Genomic DNA, 13,561 nt, shown 5'->3' with positions numbered 1-13,561 from the left:
TAGGCATGATCCCACCCCCTGTCCCTCCCCACCCCCTTTTTTCCTGGATTAGCAGTTCGTTCCTGGAATTCCTTAAAACTGGGTCACTTTTATGAAGGTGTCTTGCTGGTCTGCTTTTCTTGAGCCTTTTCTCCTGGAAAAAACACAATGAAAACAGCAAACAAACACAAAACATTAAAAAACATATATGTTGTGTATTCTTTAGAGCAAGCTAATCTTTGACCCACCTTGGCCCCTTTGATGAAAACCATGACCCCTACCCTGAGGATTTGAGTAAATGTTATGAAAAAAGAGGCCAAGTTCCCAGGGCAGGATCCAGGAAGACAGCTTGCACACATGACATTGGCCAAAGGGACTTGGAAAAGGCAAGGAAAGTATGCAAAACCTTACAAAAAGTCCTTCCTGATCCTCGATCGTCTACCATGCCAACATCTGCCACCCCTTTCCTCTTTGCTCAGCACTTGCATCCCCAGTGATGACCAGATGGTCTGACTGTCAAAGGCAGCCCTCCCTCCCTGAGAAATGGGCATCTGTTTGTTGGCGGGTCGGGGGGGGGGGGGGGGCTCTGTCTTCTCCATGACTCCCTCAGATTCTTCAGGGACCAGGGAGTCCACGGTCCTCCAGGAACCAGCCATCCAGAGAGCTCGCTGCACTCACGGGGCCCAGGGCTGCCAGGGGGCTGAGATGAGAACCTGGTGTTTGGATCTGTGCGTGGTTGTGAAACACCTTCAAGTGGGGGTGTCACACTAGGGCACCTCGCCCACGAAGCCTACTGGTGCAGGCTGGGCAGAGCTGGTCTGTGTGACCTGGGAGCCTTGGGGGAGTCAGAGGTCACTGCGGGGAGGGACAAGGCGTCGACCCCGTGGAAACTGCCCTGGTCTGAACCCGCCTGGAGGACGGTGGCCCCGTTTCATTTTGCCTTCCCCGTCACTGACCCGTGGCGCCAGCTCCCCTAAGAGCCAGCCCGCGGTCACTCACCCCTTTTCCACATCCTGGATGGAGTCGGGCAGCGGCTGATTCCTGGTCTCGGGAAGGAAGAAGACGACAAGGCTGGGGACGAAGGAGGAGACCGCATAGAGGATCCAGGGCAGGTGGGGAGAGTACACCACCAGGATCATCAGGAGGGGAGCCATGGCCGCCCCGATATTACCAGCCATCGCAACGATTCCTGAAGCTGTGGCCCTTGGCGTGCAAACAGCAATGCAAAAGTCATCGGGTCAAAACCCACACACGTCAGTTGTGATTTCTCATTTCGCTTTGATTGTGGGAGACAGCACAGCAGTGTTTAGCTACCGAAGGTTGACAATATACTACTCCATCTCAAATACTCTCTCTTATTTGCTTGCAATGTTTCCCAGTACACAAGTGCATCAAGCCATTTTCATTCTTTAAAAAATATTCTCACCCATAGCAACTACCTTTTAATGGTTCAGGAGAACATGTGAGATGATATGATACATTAAAGGACTTGACCCAGTGCCTGGCAAAAAGTCAGCCGTAAATAAACCTTACCTACAAATTACTGTTGTTAGCCCGGGTGGCATGGCTCAATGGTTGAGTGTCAACCTATGAACCAGGAAGTCACGGTTTTATTCTCAGAGCACATGCCCTCGTTGTGGGCTCGATCCCCAGTAGGGGGCATACTGAGGGCAACCCATCAATGATTCTCTCTCATCATTGATGATTCTCTCTCTCTTTCCCTCTCCCTTCCTCTCCGAAATCAATAAAAAGATTTTTAAATAAATAAATTGTTGTTGTGATGGCTTGTTTTGGTGACTAATCTGTCTAGTTTGCTCCCCACTGTAAATGTTCACTAGCCCGGAAAGGTCCGCTTGACCCTGGCGGGGCTTCGGTGAGTCGTGTACCTGATGACAGTGGGGATTAGCTCGTTTCCGTGGGCCAGAGAGCACATGATGGCCGCCGACGAAAATCCCATTCCCAGCGTCGACAGAGCCACACGCAGGGTCTGCATGTCTGCAGAGGAAGACCAGTGAGACGCAGGGCACCTGAGCTGAGGGACCAACATTCCCCAATCACTAGTGGAGAAGATGCTGCTGGAGATGCTCACATGGGCTGCACATGTTGTAGAGGAAGCACACAGAGGCACAGAATACAGAGAAGGACAGCTGAGAAAGATGACTAATCTATACGTCATCATCTTCTTTTAAAAACTGAGTTCTCGCCGAAACCAGTTTGGCTCAGTGGATAGAGTGTCGGCCTGCGGACTGAAAGGTCCCAGGTTCGATTCCGGTCAAGGGCATGTGCCTTGGTTGCGGGCACATCCCCTGTAGGAGGTGTGCAGGAGGCAGCTGATCGATGTTTCTCTCTCATCTGATGTTTCTAACTCTCTATCTCTCTCCCTTCCTCTCTGTAAAAAATCAATAAAATATATTTTTTTAAAAACTGAGTTCTTGCATCACCTCTCCCTACTTATCAGAACTTTGCCAAAGACGAAGAGGGCAACTGTAGACCAGCAAGAGTTTGCCGTCATTTATTCTGTCCCGAGTCTCCTGCCTTTCACTGATGACGTGGGACTGTGACATGAGCAAGTACTGAGGGAGGCAAGACTCGGCAGTGTCCTCGAAGAGTTCAAAACCCGGCGCCTATGCCACATGGGCACGGAGCGTCAACAGCGCTGGAGGAGAGGGCGATGAGAGGGCAGGACGCGTGTTGGTGGACACGCTGGAGGCTGGCTTGGTCTAGAACAGCGGTCAGCAAACCGCGGCTCACGAGCCACCTGCGGCTCTTTGGCCCCTTGAGTGTGGCACTTCCACAAAATACCATGTGCGGGCACGCACGTACAGTGCGATTGAAACTTCGTGGCCCATGCGCAGAAGTCGGTTTTCGGAAAGGAGGTAGGCGAAACAAGTAAACAAGACGAGTGTGGATGGGAGAGTTGGAAGGGGTCAACCTCAGCAAACGTACCTCAATCAGATTGAGGACGTTTTTAGCAAAGGCCAGCTTAGGAATATCCTAATTAAGTTAATAACAATGTACCTACCTATATAGTTTAAGTTTAAAAAATTTGGCTCTCGAAAGAAATTTCAATCGTTGTACTGTTGATATTTGGCTCTGTTGACTAATGAGTTTGCCGACCACTGGCCTAGAATAATATTTGAAGACTCGAGAATAAGGACCGCGTTAGGCGACAGAAATAGGACATTTTGGAGCCAGTTGTCTACTCAGTTTAAAACAAAACACCACCTCATGAGAGCGTTACGTCCGAGGGGGCTGACACTCGAGGCGAGGGAAGCCCACGGTCTGGGGCCCTGTGAAATACGTCACACACTCTTCACTGGGGTTAGTGAAGCATGGGACGCCCTGGTGCCCCTCTCCGTGACATGTGGTCATTGAGTTTGGTGAGATGGAGTCTCAGAGAGGGTCTCACTGCTTGGAGCCTGTTCCTGGCGTCCACTCCTCTGCGTGAAGCCGAGGGGCCTCCCCGGGCGCAGCTGTGACACACGGGTGCACAGACGGAAGTCGGGAGTGGGCGGGCCTGACGCTGGAGTCATAGAAGGAGCCCAGACAGAGGGAGGGAGAGCGCTGTGTCGGCACATGAGACACAAATACCGCCGTTTACAGCTGAACGTGTGATTGGCCAAGGGCAAGGCGTCATGGCTCTTGTAGAGACATGGTCAGGAATGAATGACACCAATCACTGGGCACTTCTCAGTGTCGATGAAGGCAGCCTGGGATCTGAACTGACCTCTGTGACCTGACTCCTCCCCAGCCACCTGCTGGAATGTCCTCAATCCTGAGATTGCTTTGGGGAAGCCATTAGAACGCATTCTCCCGGAGAACCAAGATGGCGGCGTAGGGAGTGGACCTGTGCGTGCTGCTCTCTCACAGTATCATTGAAACTATCAACTATGAGGTAAACAACCGCCACTCAGAACCATGGGGAAGTTGGCCCAGTGGGAGATCTACAACTGGAAGAAAAGAAAGAAGCGCAGTGAGACTGAGTGGGAGCTATGGAGGCGCCAAAACCAGAGCCTATCCCAACAAATTGCAGACTTCAACTGCTCGCAGCCATGGGAGACACACTCAAGAAGCAGACCCTGGAGAACCAGGAGGGCGGCATAAGGAAGAGACCTGTGCGTACTACCTCACACAACAACATCGAAACTACCAAATATCAGACAAACACCTATTATACAGAACCATGGGAAAGTTGGCCCAGAGGAAGCTCTACAACTGGAAGGAGAGAAAGAACATTGAGACTGAGTAGGATGTGACACCAAGTACAGAGCCCAACCCAACAAACGGCAGATTTCAACTCCTCGCATAGAAAGAAGCGCATTGAGACTGAGTAGGATGTGCAGAGGCACCAAGTACAGAGCCCATCCCAGCTGGCTGCAGATTTCAGCTCCTTGCATCTGGGAGGGACGCAATCGGGGGGCGGAGTCGGGTCCGGGGCAGGCCGGGGCTGGGCCTGACTGGGGAAAAAAAAAAAAAAAAAAGAACGCATTCTCCCTTTCCGGCTGGCCTCACAGAGGTGTGAGCAGGTTCCCCAGGAAAAGGGGGGAGACAGTTCCATTCTTCAACCTGCGCCCCTTTCTCACCTTGAGGCACAAACGTGATGGCCAGGATGAAGCTCCCCAGCAGGAGCAGGAAGAGTATCTGGCTAAGCCGCCGGCCCAGGCGATTCATGGCCAACAGTGCGACGTAATTGGCCGGGAGGGTGATGGCGCCAAAGAGAACCTGGAACAGGAACACGTTGCTCCCCAGGTACTGGAGGTGCAGGCTCAGGCCGTAAAAGGGTATGACGTTTGCAAATCTGTGGTGAGCAAAAGAAGAAAGATAGATGGCTTCAGGTTTAGAACCTGCAAATGATGGTGAGAAATATTGTCAGCCAAGCAGCCGGCAGTTGGTGAGAAAGAATGAAGGCATCGCCCGGCCGTGGTGGCTGAGCGTCAACCTATGAACCAGGAGGTCAGGGTTTGATTCCCAGTCAGGGCTCGATCCCAGTGTGGGGCGTGCAGGAGGCAGCCGATCAATGATTCCCTCTCATCATTGATGTTGCTCTCTCTCTCTCTCCCTCTCCCTTCCCCTCTGAAATCAATAAAAATGTTTTGTTTTGTTTTAAAGAATGAAGACATGGTGGATTCTGTAGAATATGTCTTTGCAGGGTCATGATTTTAAAACGTCATAAAATGTTGTATGCTGATGGGGCTCATAATTGTTATAAGTGTTTCAGGAGGTGGCGAGTGTTGTGCTTGCAGGTACGTGGTGGGGCCTTCTAGGGCAGTGATTCCCAAAGTGGGCGCTACCGCCCCCTGGTGGGCACTGCAGCGATCCAGGGGGGCGGTGATGGCCACAGGTGCATTTGTTTTAACTTTTTTTGTATTACCTTTCTATTCTGAGTTCAATAAATAGTTTCATAATTTCAAACTTCAATGTTTCTAACTTACACCTTTCTTTACTATATTTTACGAAAAAGGTAGAAACATTAATACATATATCTTTCTGTTTAATTGCTATTAAAATTTTAAAAAAATTAATTTCCAGGGGGCGCTGAGTAATATTTTTTCTGGAAAGGGGGCGGTAGGCCAAATAAGTTTGGGAACCACTGTTCTAGGGTTTTCCAGTCCTTTCCACATCCCGATCTGGGTGTGGCTGCTCATTGACATGTGTACATACTCATAGAGCGGTGTTGCTTGTGTGCTCTACTGTTTGTAGTTTTACCGAAATTACCATAGAAACAAACAAGGAAAGAAACTTAAAATCAAAACCTGTGCCACGACTGAGGCTCCCAGCCTCAGTTCCCATGATGAGCCCGTTGGGGCCACGTGACAGACAGCACTCGTCATTGGGCAGTCAGTTCCGTGTCCGCCTTTCCATAGCTCTCCGACTGTCTCTAAACAAGGCAGTATTCCCTGCGGCTTCCTCGTGTGTTATCCCAACTCTGTTCCTAGGCACTGTGTGTCCTCTGAGGGCCACGGGGCCACGCCTGCGCTACTTAGCATTCCCCGCGCACGCCGGGAGGCCTACCGCACACAGGACAGGAGGCAGATCCTCTCGCGCATGTTGGGCGTGCGGAACAGGTCGGACACGGGGGGGTTGGTCTGCGCGGCCTCCAGCTCCTCCTGCATGGTCGACCTCAAAACCTTCAACGACAGCAACAGCACCCCAGTCAGTCGGCACAGCACTGTGGGCGGAGGGCAAGGTGGACCCCTCCCCTCTCTGTCTACGGAAAATATGGCCACACGGATGCACGGACAGAGGGAAAAGGTTGGGGAAGGGGAGTCAGGGAGCTCAAGAGGCCTTGAGGAAATTGTGGAGCCACCAAGACTTTAGGCATGAGATTGGACGGGGCTGCATGACATCCGAATGCACGTTAGACATTCAGGTCAGGGAGGGCAGCAAGGCAGGTACTCGGGTCGTGGCCCAAAGCCCCACTGGTGCCAGGTGGACAGGAAAGACCCGGGAGCTGAGCATGGGGCTCGGCTGGCCGTCCTTTGCACACACTGTTTGTCTCCGGAGAAAAGAGCATTTCCTGAGTCTATTTTGGTTTCTCACTCAGTCTCAGATGGAAACACAAAAGACCCTAAATGGTCACAGCACTTTTCTGAGCATAAAAATGCTGGAGGCATCATATGTTCTGATTTCAAAATATATTACAAAGCTCCAATCACCAAGAATGTGGTACTGACATAAAAATAAACATGTAGACCAAGGAAGCAGGATAGAGAGCCCAGCGATAAACCCATGCGTACCCAGTCGACTGATCTCTGATCGTGGTGCCAAGAATTGACAATGGAGGTGGAATAGTGTCGCCAATAAATGGCGCTGGGAAACCGGATATCCACAGGCCAGGGCGTGACATTGGAAAGTTACCGGACACTGCACACAAAACTCAACTCCGAACGGGCTAAAGACGAACATGTACGACCTGAGGCTGTGAGATTCCTAGAGAAAACTTCTTGGTATTGGTCTTGGCAATGAGCTCTTGGTCGTGACACCGAGAGCACAGGCAACAAGCAAACATAGACGAGTGGGACTACAGCCAACGGAACATCTTCCGCACAGCGAGGGACAATTAACAGAATGGAAAGGCGCCTGCGGAACGGAGGAAATACTTACAAACTGTGTGTGTGATAAAGGGTTCATGTCCGAAACACATAGAGAACTCCTACCATTCAAGAGCAAAACAGCCAAATAACTGAACTTAAAAACGGGCATGTGAACGGGACAGACATTTCTCCAAAGACGACATACAGACGGCAAACGAGTACGTGGAAAGGTGCCCATCGTCAGCAATTGTTCCAGAAACACAAGTCAAAACCACAGTGAGGTACCACTTCACACCAGTTAGGATGGTTACTAAAGAGACAGTAAGCGTTGGCGAGGGCGTGGAGGGTAGAATACCCTGTGCCATGTTGGAGGGAATGTGAAATGGCGTAGTCACTAGGGAGACAGCATGGAGGTTCCTCAAAACATTACAATTAGAACTATCATAGGATCCCATAATTTCTCTTCTGGGCATCTCTCCAAAAGAGCTGTGAAGAGGATCTTGAAGAGAGATTTGCACACGTGTGTTCATTAGAGAACTAGTCGCAAAAGCCAAGCCATTGGAAACAACCTAACTTCCCATCAACGGACAAGGAAAATGTGGTAAAAAGGATATCATTCATTCCTAGGAAACCCTGCCCTGGCTGGTGTGGCTCAGTGGAAAGAGCGTCGGCCTGAGGACTGAAGGGTCCCGGTTTGATTCCGGTCAAGGGCACATGCCCAGGTTGCAAGCTCGATCCCCAGGAGGGGGTGCATAGGAGGCAGCCAGTCAATGATTCTCTCTCATCATTGATGTTTCTATCTCCCTCTCCCTTCCTCTCTGAAATCAATAAAAATATTTTTTAAAAGAAAGGAGGTCCTGCCATTTGCTGCAACATAGCTAACCCTGAGGACATCTTGCTCAGGGACGCCTACACAAGCTCTATGACGGTGAGTGACTGCCTCTGTGGGGGGGCAGCACCTGCGTCCAATTCTTCCAGCAGCAGCATAGTCCCTGGGTGTTCACTCAAACAGCGCTGACAGCCCTTGGGGACCAGGAGCGTTGAGTAAAATGACAAGGATTCCCGCCCTTCATTCATCGCATGGACACCATCCAGGGTACATGCATGTCAGCTCATGTCTTCCCTGCACCCCATAACCAGCTCCCTTTCCTGTTCACCTCCATGGTGAGGGTGTCGCCAGCATTCTTCCTTCCATTCATGTGGGCAGCTTTTCTAAGTTCCTTTAAGCCCTCCTCCAGTTTGTTGGTGATAATCAGCCACCGAGCAGACTCCGCCAACCACCTGGTCAGAGAGGACGACAGGGGAGCAACCACGGCTCGCTTGCCCCTTTCCCACATCCTTGGTCCTGCAATGCCTCTCCCTCCCCCTCTAATACCTACCTCCTGCCTTGTTATACCGGGAAATGGGGACTTAGGTCCTCCTGTACCGTAACTAGGAAACTGGGAGGATGCCCTCTCCACGCAACACACCTTCACGGCTGGGGATATAGAGTAGGAGTCATATTGGGCCCCCCCCCCCCTCCATCCCAGGGAATAGAATCCGTTTTAGCAAATAAAAAGGCTGTGCCTCGTTGAATGCTGTGAAACTGTAAATGCGAGTAACTGTCAAGAGTAACTACGTCCCGTGCGATCTTTTGGACATACACGAAAATACATTTCTTATTTGACATTTTACTTGCATGAGACACCCTGTGTCTCATCAGGTTCGGAAACGAAAATGCAGACCTCTCAGATAAACAGAAATTATATATAAACAATGCATCATGTTTAGGGTCAGCGTACACCATGCAACGTTTGGGATGTTATACAAAAAGGAATGTTGCTTATCTGAAATTCACCTTTTTTTTTTCTTTTTGAAATTCAAATTTAACTGAGTGTCCTTGGTTTACCTGGCAACCCTGCCTGTCCTGCCCCCCGATCGTGCACAAGGCACAGATCAGGAGAGCACATGCTCGAGTGTTGACTAAGGACCTGGCTGCGTTCTGTGTCCTTATTCTGTGAGCCCGCACCCCAGAGTCCTTAAGACAAAGGAAGAGAGACAACTGATACCTCGAGGAAAGAAAAAAGACAAATAGCGGTAGAGAGTACACCAGCTGGAGGGTGTGCCAGTCGCGGATGGCGAAGGCCATTCCTCCCAGGAGCAACTGCCCCACGCAAGCAGCACCGATGGTCGTGGTCATCCCCAGGGCTTGGAACCGGGGTGCGGTCCACTCTACAACTGAAAGGAAACACAAACAGGGTTTTGACTTCAAACAAAGTTTGGATTCCATGTGCTGGGCCAGCATGGCGAAGGGTGAACCTGAGGAGAGGCGGTGAAGGATTGAAGAAAAGACAGACAAGAGAATACAGCTGGGGCTTGGTGGATCTCCCCTGCCTGGAGGAGGACACAAAAGACCCAGCCTGCAAGCCAATGCTTTATTTTATAGTCTGATTAAAACAAGGGTAGATTAACTTGTATACAAATGTTCTTGTTTTGGCAACACTTGCTGCACCTCCCACAGCCCATGAACTACTTAGGAAGGAATTAGGGAGGGCTACAAGGTCAGGCTTAATTATGCTAAGAGAGCTCTGCCCTCCAGGCTGGGACTTGTTTGTGGCCCTGCCCCAGGTCAGCCCAAGGCTTGACCCTAGAGCGGCTCCCTACAATTCCAGAGTAGGGCTTGAAAAATGTCAAAGACCCAACGTTTGTACTCACTGAGCACAGAGCTGTTGTTGAGGATGCCCATGGTGGAGAAGCCGGCCAAGAAGCGCAGTGCGCAGTAAGCGAAGAGCAGGGGCACAAAGGCCGCGCAGGTCTCGGTGATGGCGAGCGCGAGGGAGCACCATCGGAGAATCGGCCTCCTCCCAAACCTGAGGCACAGGGACAGGTTAGATGTGGGCATGATAACATGTCACAAAAATCATCACAAAGAAGGCTTCTTCTGACGCTTAAGCGATGTTTCAGTAAGTGAAACTTTGCACTTGAAACCAGGAAGAATCAACAATACTAGCAGATTATCTCAGAAGCAGCCCTCCTGTTTGCAAATAGATACTGAGTACAGCACAGCGGGTTCTCCAATCTGTTGCCAGTGGAACTTTGAGATCAATGAAACCGTGTAAGACAGCTGCAACACCATAGTCCTCTTTTAGCCCAGGTTTTGCTTTGCGTGGTTTCAGTCACCCACGGTCAACCACAATCCAAAAATATTAAATGGAGAAAGAAGAACAAAGTTGGAAGAATCACGCTATCTGACATCAAACTATACTACAAGGCCATCGCAATCAAAACAGCATGGACTAGCATGAAAACAGACATCTAGGACAATGGAACAGAAGAGAGAGCCCAGAAATAAACCCACGCCTATACGGTCAATTAATATTTTACAAAGGAGGCAAGAACGTACAATGGAGTAAAGACAGTCTATTCAATAAATGGTGCTGGGAAAATTGGACAGATCCATGCAAAAAAATGAAACTAGACCACCAACGTAAACCATATACAAGAATAAACTCAAAACAGATTAGACTTAAATGTAAGACTCAAAACTATAAAACTCCAAGGAGAAGACATAGGCAGTGAAATCTCAGACATTCCTCGTAAGTAATACTTTGTCTGATATATCTCCTCAGGCGAGGGAAACAAAAGGAAAAATAAACAAATGAGCCTCCATCAAACTAAAAAGCTTTTTGCAGAGGAAACCATCAACAAAATGAAAAGACAGCCTACTGAATGGGAGGACATATTTGCCAATAATACATCTGATAAGGGTTCACATCCAAAATGTATCAAGAGCTCATGTGCGGGGCCCAGAAAGCCGCAGGACGGCGTAACCTGTCATACGTGCTTCTCACGGGAGAGTGATGCGTGGAGATGCCCCCGAGTCAAGGGGCTGTGACTAGGGACACTCACCTGTCTGATAAGTGGCCGTAGATGGCCCCTCCCACCAGCATGCCCGCCATGAACGAGAACTTGGCCATCGATTTCAGCGTCTCAGATTCACATACCAGGTCCCACTGGAAGGGAAGGAAACCATCTCAGCAGAGCTTCACAGCCGCCTGTTCCCCTCAGCAGAGACCTGATTCAAACAGCTTCGGGGACTTGCATGTGTCGATACAGCAGAGCCTTCTTCCTCTGCAGCTTCCTCTCCAGCTGCCTCTCCACCTTCCTCTCCCGCTGCCTCTCCAGCTGCCTCTCCAGCTGCCTCTCCACCTTCCTCTCCCGCTGCCTCTCCAGCTGCCTCTCCAGCTGCCTCTGCAGCTGCCTCTCCACCTTCCTCTCCAGCTGCCTCTCCAGCTGCCTCTCCAGCTGCCTCTGCAGCTGCCCTTTGTTATCAGATCTCAGCTTAAACATAACTTCCTCTGGGAAGCCTCCTCTAAACCTGTTGGCTATATGAATGCCTTGGTTTATTTCATACTCAGTAGTTCTCAATCTTGGCTCCATTGTGCAATCATTTGAGAAGCTTTAAACTTACTGCCCTGGCTGGTTAGGCTCAGTGGATAGAGCATCAGCCTGTGGACCGAAGGGTCCCGGGTTCGAATCTGATAAAGGGCACATGCCCGGGTTGCAGGCTCAATCCCCAGTGTGGAGCGTGCAGGAGGCAGCCGATCCATGATTCTCTCTCATCATTGATGTTTCTCTCTCTCCCTCTCCCTTGCTCTCTAAAATCAATAAAAATATATTTAAATAAATAAATTTACTGATGACAGAATGTCACCACTGACTTTCTCACACGGCTGCTTCAGCCGTACAGTCTGTGGTTGGAGGACCATCAACTTCCCAGATGTTTCTGATTTTCAAGCAAGGCTGGGCATCACCGAGCTTGCACAGCATTGTAAACGCATTACATACCTGAATTGCTTCACCTTGAGTCTTCCTATTTAAAACAAAGCTATGCACTAGCAAGGTCACGGCTCATTTGGAGTTCATCGCGCTCCGTAAGCATGTAGGAGCCTGGCACGGAATGGAGTCATTCATACTTGCTGAAGGAAGAAAGAACGAGCCCCTACCTGGTGACATCACTCGCTTATCCCTCAACTCCCAGACCGCAGACCCGCCAGAGGTGGACGGGGCCTCTCACCTGGGTCACGATGGTGGAGGAGAAGGTGCTCCGGTCATACACCCAGCCGTCCACACAGGGCTCCGTGTCCGGCTCGCTCGCGTTGGACAAGGTTCCATTCGGGTGAAGGAGCTGCCACTGGGGGTGGAGGAAGCGGCGGCACTTCTCCGGCCTCCGGTCCGAGTCCAGCGGGATGGAGACCCGCAGCAGGGCGTCCGGCCCGAGGGCCCCCGAGCCATTGGCCGAGCCGGTGTTGTTGTCCAGGATGGGGACCCAGCAGCGGTGTGCGGGCGCCACGGCGGTGAAGTTCTCCAGGAGGATGTGCGGGAACACCAGGAAGCAGGACAGGCAGAGGAACACCAGCTGGAGGAGCTGGAACCGGCCCAGGCCGCCCACCTCGTCCAGCAGCGTATGAAAGGCCATCGAGGGGCGGCAGGCGAGCCCCGAGGGGAGACAGAAGGACTGTAGTTAGAAAAGTTCAAAGAGGGAAGAGGCTTCCTCTCAGGGGGGCACATGGAGTGTACCCCGATCCGGACCCCGCGCTCTCGCTCTCCACAACGGGCCCAGCGACACTCCCTCCAAGTTGTCTGAGGATCGGCCGGCTGCGGTTTTCTTGAAAGTTAAAGAGGAATGATTAGCTGAGATAGTGCCATCCGCTGGCAATCCGCACCGTTTCAAGGTCTACGTGGTGAACGGGATTTCATCAGCAGTGCCCCGAGGCAGCACTGGACTCTGCCCCCCACATCTGTGCACAAATCAAACAAACCCATCGTGGTTGGCAGACCTCACACGTCACTGGGGGACTCCGCAGTGAGATGCTTTCTATGTTTTCTGTGAAACATCCTGAAAGGAAGTGCTTGGCTTGCATTTTGATGAGAAGAGTTAATGAAAACCATCCCGAGTTCAGTTAAAGCAAACGAAACGTGGCGCAACCCTTCCCTCGGGGTGGTGACGTTCGCCTTCGAGTCCAAGCAAGCCATGAATTCACTGTGACAATAAGTTACTCAAAATGGGGCAGAGTGGGCAGTGATGGGGGCGGAGGGCGGAGCCAGTGGTAAGAGGCTTATTTTTGCAGCTTATTGATTCATCCAGAGGGCACTTGTGAGCTCGCTTTCTGTTCTGGGAAGGCAGCCATGTGCAGGACAAGGTCTTCAAGGCTCTTACGCTACAGTGAGCTAGGGAGAGGCCGGTAATGACTACACTTCGATATTGTAAAACATACGGTAAGTGCATGTGCGCGGTGGAAGAACTGAAGAGAAAATATTGGGGGGGGTGGGGGTCACCTTTGTTAGTACTAAACCTTCCATTAAAAATTCCTTTTCTGCCACGCCGGCATGGCTCAGTGGTTGAGCATCGACCTATGAACCAGGAGGTCACGGTTCAATTCCAGTCAAGGGCACATGCCCGGGTTGCGGGCTTAATCCCTAGTGTGGGGCATGCAGGAGACAGTGGATCAGTGATTCTCTCTCATCACTGATGTTTCTATCTCTCCCTCTCCTTCTTCCTTCCTCTC

The 13,561-nt window shown here is 50.9% G+C and overlaps 1 protein-coding gene across 1 annotated transcript; it reads right to left on the bottom strand.

Moving 5' to 3' along the window:
- Positions 1-12,901, bottom strand: LOC139017796 (organic anion transporter 7-like). The gene is made up of 10 exons (XM_070426407.1): positions 12,070-12,901; positions 10,902-11,005; positions 9,708-9,862; positions 9,062-9,230; positions 8,171-8,294; positions 5,992-6,107; positions 4,563-4,777; positions 1,866-1,974; positions 979-1,182; positions 1-133 (listed from the first exon to the last, which is right to left on the bottom strand). Exons 1-10 carry the CDS (start codon positions 12,469-12,471, stop codon positions 73-75), a joined length of 1,659 nt encoding a protein of 552 aa, XP_070282508.1. The 5' UTR covers positions 12,472-12,901; the 3' UTR covers positions 1-72.
- Between the last annotated feature and the right edge of the window lie 660 nt (positions 12,902-13,561).

Source organism: Myotis yumanensis, unplaced genomic scaffold, assembly GCF_028538775.1.
Source record: "Myotis yumanensis isolate MYYU_CA2020_CCGP unplaced genomic scaffold, mMyoYum1.0.hap1 SCAF_10, whole genome shotgun sequence".
Taxonomy (NCBI): Eukaryota; Metazoa; Chordata; class Mammalia; order Chiroptera; family Vespertilionidae; genus Myotis; species Myotis yumanensis.
Note: the sequence above shows the minus strand (reverse complement) of the source record. Positions and strands in the feature narration are given on the sequence as shown.